The 16647-nt window shown below is 42.0% G+C and overlaps 1 protein-coding gene across 7 annotated transcripts in view; it reads right to left on the reverse strand.

Annotated features, from left to right (window-relative positions):
- The window catches only part of LOC133559457 (girdin-like), a 183008-nt gene that overhangs the window by 5406 nt on the left and 160955 nt on the right, over window positions 1-16647 (reverse strand). For 5 of the 7 annotated variants that reach the window (XR_009808177.1, XM_061911229.1, XM_061911233.1 and 2 more), the window contains 5 exons: window positions 10630-10707; window positions 7078-7299; window positions 2671-2724; window positions 812-901; window positions 427-710 (listed from right to left, as the gene is read on the reverse strand). Coding sequence is in view for 6 of the 7 variants with exons in the window: in XM_061911229.1 (XP_061767213.1) it covers window positions 427-710; window positions 812-901; window positions 2671-2724; window positions 7078-7299; window positions 10630-10707 (728 nt within the window). In the remaining variant the exon portion in view is untranslated. The remainder of the gene's footprint in view (window positions 1-426; window positions 711-811; window positions 902-2670; window positions 2725-7077; window positions 7300-10629; window positions 10708-16647) is intronic. The other 2 variants (XM_061911231.1, XM_061911230.1) reach the window with 2 other exon arrangements.

Below are 16647 nucleotides of genomic sequence, written 5' to 3' on the forward strand. Positions count from 1 at the left end.
AACACAATTTATGTATTCAATTCTAATTATAATTTACTTTCTTTGCAAACACAAAGTTTGACCAGCAGTAGAGAATATGGAGGGATTTTTGGTCGAGAACAGATTTTTTTTTAATCAATTTTGAAGTATTTCTTGCCATCTTATGTTGTATATTTTAATAGGGAATGCCCACTTTATTTTATTATCTACTATTACACCTGGAAATGTGATTTATTTTACCCTGTCACTGTCTACTCCGTCTAGCTTTGAATCCTTTGTAATTTCACAGCTGTCGTTTGCATAGAGATTGAACAATTTTGGTCCCAAGATAGATCCCTGGGGTACGCCAGTATTTTATCATCTTACCTGTAGAATGTACAATTAAAAACAAAAAATACAACTGATCTGATAAAAGCACAAACAAAGTAAGATGGTGAGCAGTCTCACCTCTGCGGGGTCGATGCCCTCATCAAGGAACTGCTGCAGAGAAAGCACCTCGCTGCCCGGCGACGCCGTCTTCCTGATCTGAAGCGGGGCGGTGCTTCCCGTGGCGTTGCTCGGCGGCTCCAAGGAGCACCGGGTGGGCACGGGGCTCTGGTGGGACGAGCGCGAAGACGAAGGCTGCTGGACGGGACTGCTGCCGCTGCTTGACCACGCCTCCTGGTCCAAACTCAGACTGAACTCGCCGCTGCTCTCGCTGTGAGGACGACTCAGGCTGCCGTTCAACGTGCCTGCGGGGACGCCATCGCGTTAGCATGTGTCATAAACTGTCTAACGTTGTGTAATGCGGTCCGACAACCATAATCCAAAAGGAGAAGGAAGAGGAGGGTACCTTTGCCCTCCAGGGGAGAGGTGAGCTGGGAGTTATTGTTACTATTACTACTGGTGGTCCTGTTGCTATGGAAACTGGAGGGTCTGGAGGCTGGGAGGGCGGGACAAAAAGGAAGACAGACAGATTGATAAACACTAACATGTAGTGACACACACACAGGAAGTAACATGAAGGCTTGACAGCGTCCACAACCCCATGCTGGGACAACAGATGGCGCCTGCCAGGCGGAGGGGCAAGAAGTGCGGCCGACTGCCAGGATACGGCCCCAATATGGCCCCCATAGGAACAAAGAAAGCAGCCACGGTGCGGAAGAAGAAAGGCGACATTTATCAAATCCGCTACTGTGATGCGAGTGTGTCAGTTAGCATGTGGCTCGCGTCGCTATGCTAGTGTTGCTAACTTTTAAGTCCTTCTTTTGGAGTTGTTGTACAGTATGTGACTTATGGCATCTGTTAAGTTAATGTGGACGTATAAAACCGGGGTGTCCAAACTTTTTCCACACTTTAAAATGAAAGAATATGTGGGCCATTTTAAATAAATAAATAAATAAATGTGTGTGAATGGGTGAATGTGGAAATAGTGTCAAGCGCTTTGAGTTCCTTAAAAAGGTAGAAAAGCGCTATACAAGTACAACCCATTTACCATTTACCATTAATTGGAGCATTAAATGGGTAAATAATTCATACAACATTGCTCTTGGGTCATTATTATTTTTTTGAACAATCAGACTAAAGGGGTGGCTTCACTGTGGAAAAGAGGTTAGTGCGTCTGCCCCACAATACGAATGTCCTGAGTAGTCCTGGGTTCAATCCCAGGCTCGGGATCTTTCTGTGTGGAGTTTGCGTGTTCTCCCCGTGAATGCGTGGGTTCCCTCCAGGTACTCCGGCTTCCTCCCACTTCCAAAGACATGCACCTGGAGATAGGTTGATTGGCAACACTAAATTGCCACTAGTGTGTGAATGTGAGTGTGAATGTTGTCTGTCTATCTGTGTTGGCCCTGCGATCAGCTGGCGACTTGTCCAGGGTGTACGCCGCCTTCCGCCTGATTGTAGCTGAGATAGGCGCCAGCGCCCCTCGCAACCCCAAAAGGGAATAAGCGGTAGAAAATGGATGGATGGGAAGACTAAAGGGCTAAGGAATCCAAGAGTTCCCATTCATAAAAGTGTTAAAAATAACTTATAAACTTTCAACGCTTCATGGATTATAAGGTTTTTAAAAAAAAATGTGAGTAGTTTTTTTTGTTATTAGTGTCAATATTCCAACAATTTCTCATTACATTTCACCCGTTTGCTCATTCAATCCACTTTTTAAGGTTTTTTTTTAGTATTTTTAAATTGTGTTGCGGGCCAATCAAAAATAAGCTGCGGGCCGCAAATGACCGAACTTTGGACACTCCTGCTATAAAACATTACAAAAGCGCTTCTAAAGGTGAACAAACACATCTCGTTAGTACAGACGTAGAAAATGGACCTTTTAGTGGAAGCCATCCGCTAAGTAGCATCCACTGATGCATGAATGACCTGAGAAAGTTCAGGTCTATGTTTTTCCAGGAGCCATGGTGAGAGTGTCGGCGGTTTGAAGAATTAGGACCTCATCTTAACAGTGATAAAAGCGGTTTGGTCCTCGTTTAATGAATGTTCAACATCTGGGTCAGCGACATTAAAGTGGTGTTGATTTATTGCTGCCTTGCTGTAAGTTAATCGCCCTGAAAAGCGTCTTGCAGGCTGCAGTCAATCCTGCTTTAGATAGCTTCGAGTGTGGATCAGTTTTAATCAAAGAGGCAAGCAGGAGGGCCCTAAGTCCACCAGGGGGGCTGTTGACCTCATTTTGCCACATCTGTCACCTTTTTATGAGCTTACCTTGACTCTTTGGGTCATCTGAGGAGGCTGCTACATCTTCGCAGGAGGCGTTATCTATCGAAGAGGAGGAAAATGACATCACGTTATCTTGCTATACCAGGAATGTCCAAACTTCTCCCACTGAGGGCCACACACTCAAAGAAGAGAGCATGCGGGGGCCATTTTCATATAATTTGTTTTAGTAATATTTTTTCATCTTTTGTGCTCACCTCAAGTTTGGTTCCAGGGTCCCCAGAAGGGTCTCAGTCATATATATTTTTTAAATATTAAGTCCTATATTACTTAAAAAAAAAAATTATTCAACGCATACATCTCTAGACCTGCCTAAAGAAACGTTTTTCTAGTTTTGGGCCCTTTTTGACAAAACCGATTTTTTTAATGTCAAAAAAACAATTATGTAATATTTCCCCCCCAAAAAATTGGAACCCTTTAATACGGCTATAATTCCAAACATCATTGATTTTAATTCATAATTATTTTTGAAGGATAGGATAGGATAGATCTTTATTGTCATTGCACAAGTACAACGAAATTTCATTTTCGGCACAGTCCCGCTAAGAGCAGACATTTGTTAAAGGGGGGGGACAAGACGAGACCGCCAACGGATCAGCCACTTAAGGCGCTCCTTAAAAAGGTGAGAAAACGGTGACATTGAGAGAAGGGGGGAGTAAAAGAAATGTCAGTCTAAGGCTATACCCTCCGGAGGGGTCCAGACTGAGTCCAAGGAAAAAACCTCCATTGCAAAAAACATATTACAACATACATCTTGAGATATCTAGCAACAGAGGGAAGGTAGTTCAAGGTCATGGTGGTAGGTCGCAGCTCTCAGGCGCTGACCATCCATTCATCACCCCTATGGGATTTGCGTCGAGGGCGTTGGGTTAGGGTGGTGGGGTGTGTATGTGTGGCATATATTTTTGTGGATGTGTGTGTGTGTGTAAGCCCGTAGTGTGTCTCTGTTCCGCGGCCTTGATGTATTGTACCGTCTCGTCCAAAGTCAACAACAACAGGTGTGTGTCCATGAAAGACAAAAAGGGAGTTTGTTGTGTCTTCACTGCGCTGTCCTACGGGAGAGTCTCGAAGCGAGGGAAACAATCCAAGTAAGAATTATTTTTTTATGCGGGTGAAAATAAAATTAGCTTTTCACTCTTAATTGTCCATGACTGGTCCTCTAAACCGCGGGGTAGACAGTCCGATGTAATCCACAGTTCTTCCCGCATCCTCCAATCATTTGTGGCAGCTTTGGGGTACTTTGAAGACTGCCAGCAACTTCCATTTTGTCGACAAACCAGAGCAACGCTTACTCCAATCAGCAGATGTCCTGTTGTCATAATTCCGAATAGGGGGATATCTTCACGTCTTTGACAGAAAAGGGTCACCAGGCACGCGGCACTCCTTCTATCTATCGAAGCAATGACAGTTCCACTAAAATTTTCAGCGATTTAAAATGGCCCCACTCATAATAGTGTTATAAATAGGACATTTTTTTTCTTTTTAACTTTCAACGCTTAAAGGGGAACTGCACATTTTGGGCGGAATTTTGCCTATTGTTCACAATCCTTATGAGAGACAAGAAGACAAACGTTTTTTTAATTTTTTTTTGCATACCAATTTGTAGAAATTTCCTCACAATACGAAGGTCCTGAGTTCAATCTTTCTGTGTGGAGTTTGCATGTTCTCCCTGTGACTGCGTGGGTTCTCCGGGTACTCCGGCTTCCTCCCACTTCCAAAGACATGCACCTGGGGATAGGTTGATTGGCAACACTAAATTGGCCCTAGTGTGTGAATGTGAGTGTGAATGTTGTCTGTCTATCTGTGTTGGCCCTGCGAGGAGGTGGCGACTTCTCCAGGGTGCACGCCGCCTACCGCCAGAATGCAGCTGGGATAGCCTCCAGCACTCCTGGGACCCCGAAAGGGAAAAGCGGTAGTAAATGGATGGATGGATGTTTTGTTTTAGGTGGCTAGCAATGCAGCTAATCTCTCTCTAGGTCGTCCTCAGACGAGCCTTCCATCGTTGCTTCCAGTCATCCCGATTCTCCATACATTTGGCCAGTTCCTTGGTACTCTGAGCTCCTGCATCCTTCTTGAGTACGTCCACGTAGGTCTGTGTGGAACGTCCTCTTGACCGATGCCCATGTGTTGGTTCCCACAGCACATATTTGCTGGCTGGCAGCTCCTGATGTCTTTGGCAGTGTCCTGCAAGTCTCATTCTCCTTACAGCAATCTTCTCACTCACCCTTGCTATTCCCTTGTAGAGGATTCTGTTGGTTACGTGCGCACTCTTGTCAATGTTAAGCACTGCACGCAGCATCCTGGTGTAGCAACCATCCAGAGACTTCTCCATGGTTGGCTTCAGGGTCCAGCATTCGCTGCCATAGAGGAGAACGGACTCAACTGTCGCGTAGAAGAAGCTGAGTTTGATTTGGCGGGGGAGGTTGGAGTTCCATACATTGGTCATGCCGATCAGGGCCCTCCATGCAAGTGCCTTCCTCACTTTAAGATCTTGCTCAGTTGAGTTGACCCATGCGCCTAGGTACTTGAAGTCCTCAACTTCTTTCAGCGGCTAATAGTAGCCGCTAAATCATTTTAAAAATCCAAAAACTGTCAACAATACTTCATTTACGTTCCGTAACCTGTATAATAACCAAGCTGTACAATTTTATTGTAAGAGCGAACACTGAGGAACTCTTTTTGTAGTGTAGTAACATGTCGTCTTGGGACGGCGTGCTAGGGCATTAGCCATAAGCTAGCTACGGCAAGAGGTAAGCAAGCTAATGCAGCAACAGCTGAATGGTTTTTGAGTTTGTAATGCACAACACAATGTGATAGGACACCAATTTGTACTGACTGAAAAGCATGAACAATCATATTACAGTGTCTGTAAAGTATTAGCCTACATTTCATTGTTTGTTTGTACGCAGCTAGCCACACAGTGTATGTACTGTAGTTGTAATAACATGCATGAAGTGCTGCGTGTATCATGATCAATATTATAGTGACTCACTCGATGGACAGTTCTGCGTTTGTTCCAGCTGGGTGGGGACGTTTTTTCGGTTTATTTTGGGTAAACCTGCCATTTATGTCAGCGTAGATTGGCTAAAATTTCCTAATTTTCACTCTCTCGACTTTTGTCTGCTCCAACATTTCACCCTCTTCTTTGCACTTGCTTCTATACGTAGCAGGTCATCCTCCATATATTCAGCTTCAAAAAGATAAGGTTGTGAAACCTTATTTGTCCAAAAATAGTCATCTTCGATGTCTGTTACTAAGTCTGCCATGATTACAACACACTCGCATTTGTTTCCTGAAGTTGGAAATGTGTTGCTGTGGAAACAGAAATAAATCATTTAAATTTTGTACATATTACATTTTGTTATAAATGTGTCTGTCACTACATTAGGCTTGCAGTTTGTATACAACACGTTGGAGGGTTTTGAAGTTGTTTTAGAGGGCTTTGAAGGCTACAAAAGTGACTCCAGTTTAAAGCATTGCAAGCATTTAAAAAAAAAAAAGTTTTAGACTCCTACGAAAAAAAGCTATGATTTTGATTTAGGTCTTTTGATCAATTTCAGTTCTATCTTTCAATTTTAATTTTTTAATATAGTTTTCATTTAAAAATGTTTTATTTTTATGCACTTTTTGTCAAGGAAAACTTTGCAATATTTTCCCCAAAACATCCATCCCATCCATTTCCTACCGCTTATTCCCTTTTGGGGTCGCGGGGGGCGCTGGCGCCTATCTCAGCTACAATCGGGCGGAAGGCGGGGTACACCCTGGACAAGTCGCCACCTCATCGCAGGGCCAACACAGATAGACAGACAACATTCACACTCACATTCACACACTACGGCCAATTTAGTGTTGCCAATCAACCTATCCCCAGGTCCATGTCTTTGGAAGTGGGAGGAAGCCGGAGTACCCGGAGGGAACCCACGCATTCACGGGGAGAACATGCAAACTCCACACAGGAAGATCCCGAGCCTGGATTTGAACCCAGGACTGCAGGAACTTCGTATTGTGAGGCAGACGCACTAACCCCTCTGCCACCGTGAAGCCCCTCCCCAAAACATATTAAGTGAAATTTATGATAAGTAGTCGGAGCCTTGAATAGGTCAATAATTCATAAGAATGATTAATTTTGATTCATTATTTTTGGAGCAATGACTGAAAAAACAACACCTGCATGGCAGCATTGTATCATTAATGTCAACAGTGCAACTTGTTATCGTCTTTTTGCTCTTTTGTTTTCTTTTTTCTTCTTTATGTTTTTTTTGTAATGGTTTATTTACAATGTGCTGAGAGCCATAAAAAATAGCTGCAGGTCGCAAATGCCCCCTGGGCCGCACTTTGGACACCCCTGTTCCATATTATGTAACAACACACGCACGCACACACGCACACACTGACCTTTGACCTGGAGCCTGTGCTTGGCCCTCCTGTGTCCAGCAGAGGGCAGCGTGAGTGCCGCACAGTCGATGGCATTGGTGGAAAAGGCGAGTTCCTTCATGCGCTGGCCGCCGCGCCGACCCACATCTCCCGTTTCGGCGGCATCTAGGATGTCGGTGCTGCCGGCCCAGTCGGCTCCGGGGCAGCTGGCAACCGCCATGGTCTGCAGCAGGTCGTTCATGGCTGCATGGACACGTTTAGAGTAAGCCCCAGGCTAAAACTGCTAATGCCACGTTAAACTAATGGATCAATCAACACCCATCAGATTCAAAACAGCACGACCAAGCGAAAATGTGTCTTGTTAAACTCAAGGCACATGCAGGCATTCAGAATAACAGAAAAGCAAGAGAAATTAAATGAATGTTAGCTACAAACACTGGCCACCATATGAATACTTTCACAGTTAGGGCGCTTGTTTACCCAAACGGCCAAGAGCCAAGAGAACGAGACATTATTTGGAACTAATAATAATAATCGGAGAAAGGTGTTTTTTTTGAGAGACTTAAATACTAATTTAAAGTGCATTAGAAAGTGGAAAGGTCTCTTTGACCACATGGTCTATAACTAACAAGTATATGGTACGACACGGCAGCAACAGAACCAATACTGTAATAGCAGTAAGGAGCAAATTGCTCAATTAACATTGATAGAATAATTAATAGTATTGTGACAAATTTTAAAGCGCATGCAGAGGGAGATAAAGCTACTAGAAGCTTTTGATTCATTGATTGATTGATTGAAACTTTTATTAGTAGATTGCACAGTACAGTTCATATTCCGTACAATTGAACACTAAATGGTAATACCCGAAAAAGTTTTTCAACTGGTTTAAGTTGGACCTAAATCAATTCATGGACCAGTCTATGACCACTTAGAATGGGTACCTTTCACAATTATTACTATTTTATTCAAATTTTACATTTAACACTGAGCTGATAGGGACAACTGTACTGTCCAGTTGTTATACAGTGGGGCAAAAAAGTATTTAGTCAGCCACCGATTGTGCAAGTTCTCCCACTTAAAATGATGACAGAGGTCTGTAATTTTCATCATAGGTACACTTCAACTGTGAGAGACAGAATGTGAAAAAAAATCCAGGAATTCACATTGTAGAATTTTTTAAGAATTTATTTGTAAATTATGGTGGAAAATAAGTATTTGGTCAACCATTCCAAGCTCTCACTGATGGAAGGAGGTTTTGGCTCAAAATCTCACGATACGTGGCCCCATTGATTCTTTCCTTAACACGGATCAATCGTCCTGTCCCCTTAGCAGAAAAACAGCCCCAAAGCATGATGTTTCCACCCCCATGCTTCACAGTAGGTATGGTGTTCTTGGGATGCAACTCAATATTCTTCTTCCTCCAAACATGAGGAGTTGAATTTATACCAAAATGGATACCTGGATGATACAGCAGAGGATTGGGAGAATGTCATGTGGTCAGATGAAACCAAAATAGAACTTTTTGGTATAAACTCAACTCGTCGTGTTTGGAGGAAGAAGAATACTGAGTTGCATCCCAAGAACACCATACCTACTGTGAAGCATGGGGGTGGAAACATCATGCTTTGGGGCTGTTTTTCTGCGAAAGGGGGACATGGACGATTGATCCGTGTTAAGGAAAGAATGAATAGGGCCATGTATCGTGAGATTTTGAGCCAAAACCTCCTTCCATCAGTGAGAGCTTTGAATGGTTGACCAAATACTTATTTTCCACCATAATTGACAAATAAATTCTTTAAAATTCCAACAATGTGAATTCCTGGATTTTTTCTTCACATTCTGTCTCTCACAGTTGTCATCATTTTAAGTGGGAGAACTTGCACAATCAGTGGCTGACTAAATACTTTTTTGCCCCACTGTATATATATATTTTTTAAATCTTTTTTTAAATTATGAGTCGATATAAAATTGGAAAAAATGAGAATTGCGATGTGAATAAATATTTTGTGCACTTTCTAATAAATATACTGGTAATTAATCCATGAAATCAGTGAAACTATTACCACAAGTCAAAGCCGTGTAAAGAGAAAGTGTGGCCAACTCGGTTTCAAAGTTGGTAGCAAACATGGCACCTTGTATTCACGTGGGGGGGCTTTTGACCAATCAGAGAGTATGGCCAAAAAAAAACATTCATGTGACTGCAGGACGCCATATTTGCTACCAACTCGGAAACCGAGTTGGCTTTACTCTCTCTGTACACGGCTCTGACTGAAGCACCTAATTAAATATGCAAACACAGTGTTACTGTTCAAACTGTATATTGAATATACTTGTGAAATAAAACCTCTTCCTTGTTTTTAATGAATACTTAGGCCTACTACACTACTGAATTTTAATGTTGGTCATTATGGTAGTACTTGAAGAGACAAGTTGTTTCACCTGAGGTGCGGTGGAAAAACTTTGATTATATACCGTATTTACTTGAATTGCCGCAGGGCATATAGTATGCGCCTGCCTTGAATTACTGCCGTGTCAAACTCGCTTTGCAAAATAATTAGCGCATGCTTAGTATTACCGCCTGGTCAAACTCGTGACATCACGAGTGACACTTCCCCTGTCATCATTTTCAAAATGGAGGAGGCTGATTTTAATACCGGTAATTTGAAATCGCATAAAGAGCTATTCAGTAGGATTTATGGTCCAAGCTTACATCACACTCAAATTTTTACTCCATGCCTTTGGTAAGTGCTAGAATGAGAAGAGGTTTTAAAATAATTAGCGCATGCTTACTTTTACCGCATGTCTTTGGTAAGCGCAAGAGTGAGAAGAGGTTTTAAATAATTAGTGCCCCGGTGGCAATTCAAGGAAATACGGTAATTAAAATGAAAATTGGGCCTTTTGGGCTCTTGCATGGTACCTTATTAAATTGCGCAGGTGTGCCTTATACTGTGACCAGTGAGTGTAAAGCGCAGCAAAGGCGACTGCTGCCGACAGACGAGCAGTGCGATGGCTTGGAAGGCAGGCGGAGGTGCAACGCCGTGCACAAAAAAACAATCAAGATGTGAAATGATTGGCGGAGGAGATGCACTGTAATCACTTCTAGCAGGTAAAGGCTCCATTCAAAAGTTCTCCAAAGTATGAGGCGGCGGCGATGAAGCACTTTTTTTTTAGTCATGCAAACACACCACAAGCGCATGAAAGGCAGGTGCACACACACGCACACACACACACGCTCTTTCATCTAATCAGCACCAAGCGAAGCACAAAGCTGCTCACTATTCCAACATGGAGTGGACACACAGTTTGTTCAACACAAGCGCAATCATCTGGACAGACTGAAGAGTGTTCTCCATCTATGAGGTTAGTCCTGATCTTGTCTACGTTAACCACTACATCAGTGTCTACGGAAGGAAGTGGAGGCGGCGACACAAAGGGGTCAAGGGTCACAAGCGGACGGTTCACGGATGTTCAGTGCAGAAGTTGATGTCAACACCAGTGAGCCGCCCCTCTTGGCGGCGGGAGGGAGATGAGGCGAGGAAGGCTAGCATTACTGCCTAACAGAAGTCTTACACATGGAGCGCCGGTAGATGGCCTTGGCCTTGTCCTTGTCCTTGGATCTGTTCCTCATGAAAGGCAACCTTTTTAAAGCTGTCACACCCAAAAGCACGGGCGGTGGGACGCGGGGGTCGGAGCGACAGAGTTCGGCAGAGGAGAGGTGGAGGACAAGAAAAAAAGGGTGGGGGTGGGGGGGGGGGGGTACAACAGAGGGATGTTGTGTTAACGTTGCACAAAAAGAGGCAGCAGGGACGAGCCGAGGCCCTGCACAGCTGACACACATGCTACAACCACAACATGGTCGCCGCAATGTCGGCAATTTATGCTCCTTCACAACTTCTACGCCACTGCACACCACAATCATAACAACAATGGACATTATTACACAACGTGGTCCTCAAGTTAAGCACACATTTTGTTTCTAGACTATGATGTAAGTCGAGTTTTAGTGAACTGATGTCTAAATGAACACCTCAGTCACTCTCACTGAACACTAAGGGCCTGATTTACTAAGATCCAAACACCACGCGCTAAACAGCTTGTGTAAAAAATTAAATAGTGTGTACTGTTAGTGGGCATGTTGCGTACGATTTATTAAGACTGCAATTGGAAAATGGTTTTGAGGAGTTTGCGTGTACTGTACGGGGCATCACCACAGAGACACTCAATTAGATAGATAAATATTACTTTACTGATTCCTTCAGGAAAATTACTGCAAATTCATGTTATCATGCGGCTACCTGTGGTGTTTTGCTAGGTTTTCAAACATGCAGGAGACATCTACCACTTTTTGTGAGCGTTTTAGCAGCAGTCGTGCAGTGCGCCTACAGTGAAACCACTTTTGTTTCTACCGCTGAAGGTGCGTTCAGTGGAGAGTAGGGGTGTAATGGTACACAAAAATTTCAGTTCGGTACGCACCTCGGTTTAGAGGTCACGGTTCGGTTAATTTTTGGTACAGTAAGAAAACAAGAAAATATAAATTTTTTGGTTATTTATTTACTAAATTTGTAAACAATGGCTTTATCCTTTTAACATTGGGAACACAATAATAATTCTGCCCACGTTAATCAACATTAAACTGCCTCAAATCGTTGCTCATATTAAATAAAATGACAAAACTTTTCTTCTACATATAAAAAGTGCTACATTAAACAGTTTCAAGTCAACTCATCATGCTTAATTTGTCCCAGCATTTGGGAAGCCTGTAGTTGATTTTTATTAAGTAAATGTTATATTTTATCAACATGTGATAGCAGGGACCCTGCCATTCAAAAGCTCTGTAAAACACACACACACACATACACACGCGCACACACACACACACACACACACACACACACACACACACACACACACACACACACAACGCAAAATGAGCTAACGTTACGCTAAAAGCTAATTAGCCTTCACCTCAAGCCAGAACTGCGAGCGAGCCTAGCTGCAGTTTAAGTTTAAGTTTCTAGAAAGTCAACAGGCTCATAGTGATTTTTCTAGTAGTTGACTGGGAGGTATTTATTATCATTTAGGGAGAGTACGCTGCCTTATGCTCACCTGCTAAACACCTATCTGCTCGACGCTGAAGCATTTACTACATGCGCTCTGAATATGCACTGCTGATTGGCTGTTACCGCTCTGAATACGCACTGCTGATTGGCTGTTACCGCTATATATGTAACCAATCAGATGGTTGTGTGGGTGGGACAATGTTGGGTGCTGAGACAGAGGCAGAAGAAGCAAAGCAGCTTGTTAAGACTTTAGATAGAGAAACTCGTTCGGTACACCCCTGTACTGAACCGACACCCCCGTACCGAAATGGTTCAATACAAATACATATACCGTTACACCCCTAGTGGAGAGGCTGCACTTACCCCGCTCAAGATGCTAAAACTGCATACTCAATACAAAATACTTTAGTAGTATAGATTTTATGGGAAAAAAAGGTCATTAAAAATTACTGAAATTGTTAAGTCAGCCCCTTAAATCCTCTAGCAGCTATAAAATTATAAAATGATGTTTCTGAATAATATTTTAGTCGGATTCTCTGTCCATCGTCTGCCTGTGCAGCACGGGCACTGATCCTGCTGTCAGTTGGCACGCCCTTCTGACACGTGCTGAATAAACTGCAAAATAGTGCTCCCAAAACGTGCTGATAAGTCACATTGCGCGTGCTAAATAATTACATTGGGACCTTCTGCTCGCAGTATTGTGGGTGTTTTGATGGTCAGCATATATTTTGCATATTAATAAAAACAGAGACACAGAATGGATTGCACGCCTTATTCTGCTCACTTAACAGGCGCAATGCACTTTAGTAGATCAGCATAGCGTGTGCTATCTGTTTTAGTATACGCAAACCTTGAGTAAATCAAGCGCAAACTGTATAAAATACATACATACTCATCCAATATCAATATCGTATAACAATAATAATGGCATCTATATTACAGAGCTGACACACAAAGTCCTATCTTTAAATTAGAGCTGTCAAAGTTAACAAGTTAACTCATGATTAATCACAAAAAATATTGCAGTGATTCTCAAACTGGTATATGTACCACTAGTGTTACGCAGACTCCATCGAGTGTGACGCCAAATAATCACTTGATTTAAGTACTGTGTTATGTTCTCCTATATTCAAACACAATGGTACTGTTCAAACTGTGTGTAAAGTTAGTGGCCAAAAATATTAAAATACACCTGTTAAATAAAACCTCTCTAATGAATACTTAGGCCTATTACGCCAATATATTTCATGTTGGTCATTATGGTGGTACTTGGAGAGCAAAGCATTTTCTGAGGTGGTTCTTGGTGATCATGCAATTTATTTTGACCGTACAAGCTCTTTCACCTGAACCGCTATACCAGGGGTCGGCAACCTTCAGCATACAAGAGCCATTTGAGCCCATTTGCCCCCAAATAAAACCCAACTAGAGCCGCAAACTCTGTTCGATTCCTAAAATGATAATAACACCACTTATAGTTTCATTACACGTATGCTATTGAATTTATGAAATCAAAATCTTGACAACAATTCACATTTTATTTCTGGGTTTAAGCAAATTACCAAATTATTTTGAACATTCGAACAAAAATACACTGGTCCTTCCCTTATTAATGAATTTTAAAAAAATCAAGTCGCGCCAATAATCTGAAGGCATACAACTCCGGCATATTTGACTAAAAAGGGAAAAGCACAACCTTGCCATCAATGACAGCAAATTAATTTGTCCATGAAGCATTAATTGTTCTATTTTAATCAGAAATGTTTCTATTTTTTGATTCGTCCATTGCTAGCTTACGGGGGGTTAACCATTAAAAACAATATAATTGCTTGGCAGCAAGAAATGACGCCCAGGGGCTGTGACATACGCGAATCCCTTAGGGGTGATGGACAACAGGGCAGTGCCAGAGTAGCTGCAGCCTGCCACCATAGCCCCCACTCCCTCCTCTGTGTTGAAAGTCCCGAGACGTATGTTGTAATATATATATGTGCTTTGGTATGGAGGTTTTTTCCCCACTCCTGAATGGGCCCTCTTAGGAGCCCTGTCTAGATTGTATTTTTTAACTCATCTACCCCAGCATTTACATTTTTCCCATCTTTTACGGGGCGCCTTGTGGCGACCCATCAGCGTTCCTGTTCTGTCACCCTGTACACTGTTTGTCTAATCTTGAACGGGTTTGTGCAGAAAACAAAGTTTCATTGTACTTGTGCAATGACAAAAAAGACCTACCTACCCACCTCCCTACCTACCGACCTACCTTCGATCAACAATACATCAAAATGTTTTATTATCATATGATTAGATACCAACACACTCCACAATAACAACTGTTAGATTCAAAATAACTAAATAAATGTAATTAATTAAGTAACCATTATTTGTTGACATCTTGTTTCAAAGCCAAAGGGAGCCACAGCGGTGGCATGAAAGAGCCGCATGTGGCTCCAGAACCGCGTGTTGCAGACCCCTGCGCTATACGGTCAACGATCGATCAGTGCATACGTCAGTACAAAAATGAGGGTACTCCGACCGGTGTGCTCGCTGGTAAATTTCACTCAAAATATCCAGCCTGAAAAAATCTTAGATAAAACTGTTTTGTGCAAATAAATGACGTGCATTCAAGCAAAACATTTAAAAACGTTTTTTGATGACATATTGGCAATAAGGTTGCCTTTGTGTAAAAATATTGGGGTCTTAAGCAAATTTTAATTATACAAGCAAGAAATCACCTGTGATTAACCATGAGTAATCCAAATTTCTAAATGTGATTAATCTGGTTTAGAAAATTGATTATGTGGTCAGCTCGTCATCATTTGACAGCCCTACTTTAAATACAGATAATTTCTGTTTTTAGCATTTTTTATAGAGTAAAATATTTCAAAATGGCCCCCCGCATGCTTTGACTTCTCAGTATGTGGCCCTTGGTAGAAAAAGTTTGGACGCCCCTGTGCTAGGTAATCCTTTCAAACAGAGTATTCACACTCGCAAACACACACGCACACACATCAGTTGTGTAAACCGCCATCATTTCTAAACTGAGCATAACAACTTGTTCTCGACAATGCTATGTTGTACAGTCCAATGCGTCACCATGACAACATGACACACAAATGACAGCAGTATATTAAAGGGTGCAATCATGAAGTCTATAAAAAAACGTATTTTCCGGACCATAAACCGTTACCTTTTTCCCCAAACCTTGAACCATGCGACTTATACAAAGGTGCGGCTAATCTATGAATTATTCTTTGTTTAGGGCTAAATTGTGGAATGAACTAAAGCCCCACTTAAGAACTTTCAGTTTTGGTCGATTTTGGTGGCACCAGTGGACCAATGTGGTACTGTTTTGCCAGAAGAAGCGTATTGAGCGTCTGAGCTGTAATATTGGCAGAGATTACAAATATTCCGTCTCTAATAACTATGATGATGTTAAATAGCAAACACTATCAAGAAATGATCCTGGATTGCGCTACAAACATGATGCTACTAACAAGAATGTATCGGGGGTGATGCAGGTTCAAAGCAAAGAACGACCGACGGGAACGTTTTTCCGAAGGAAGTAGAGTGGAACTGCGGACTATCAAGCTGGGCTATTTATTGCTACCACTCAAATGTCCGATAGCTAACATTAGAATTATCGTTTTGATTTGACCATCGAGAGTCACTTACTAGATTAGCAGGAATAAAGCCAAGGCAGCGTCGGCCGAAAATCCATCCTCAACTTTGAGCTAATGCCAGCAAGTGAAAGTTGATCCTTCACTGTTCTTTTATCCGGGTAACCCCCCTTTTTCTTTCTTTGTCTTCTCAGACAAAACTTTTAATTTCTTTGGTTGTTTTGGAGCTTCAACCATGACAGCTGTATTTGCACTAAGGCGTTCTTCTACTTCTTTTAGTTTTCTGGTGGCACATAGGCTCTTTTTAACGAATGGAAAAAGGGGGAGTGACGTATGCAGTAAAGCAAGTCAGTTTTTTATGTGGCAAGGTTCTTGCCACCGTCCTCAAAGTTGCTAACTGCCAGTAAAAACGATACAGGTCATCACAGAGGTGTCATTCTACTAGTTGTAAGTCCAAGTATCATCCCAAAAGTTATGAAAATATCTTATGGAGGTTGAAAAGTCACTTAGAGCTGCTTTAAGCAAAAAAAAAATTCAAACAATGTACTAAATTGATCCACTTTAAAAGTGTTGAAACTCAACGTGTTTACAATGTACAAGGAAGAAGAATCCCGATAAACGTATTGAACCTTATTAAAAAACGACAACATCTAATTGCTCTCAAAAAGGATGAATAAAGACATTAATGCCTTTTTTGTTTTGTTAGATCATCTGTTTTGCAGCCGTGTTACACGCACCGTTGGAGACATTGGAGGTATGTAGATAAACACTCACATAACTTTTCTGAGTAAATATCTCATTTAAAAACTATATGAATTTGCGGCTTATAGTTCGGTGCGGCTAAAATATGAAAAACAGTTTTTTTCTTCTAAAATGTAGTGAGTACAGTTTATGTACTGGTGCGGTTTATAGTCCAG

The sequence above is a fragment of the Nerophis ophidion genome, linkage group LG09 (assembly GCF_033978795.1).
Source record: "Nerophis ophidion isolate RoL-2023_Sa linkage group LG09, RoL_Noph_v1.0, whole genome shotgun sequence".
NCBI lineage: Eukaryota > Metazoa > Chordata > Actinopteri > Syngnathiformes > Syngnathidae > Nerophis > Nerophis ophidion.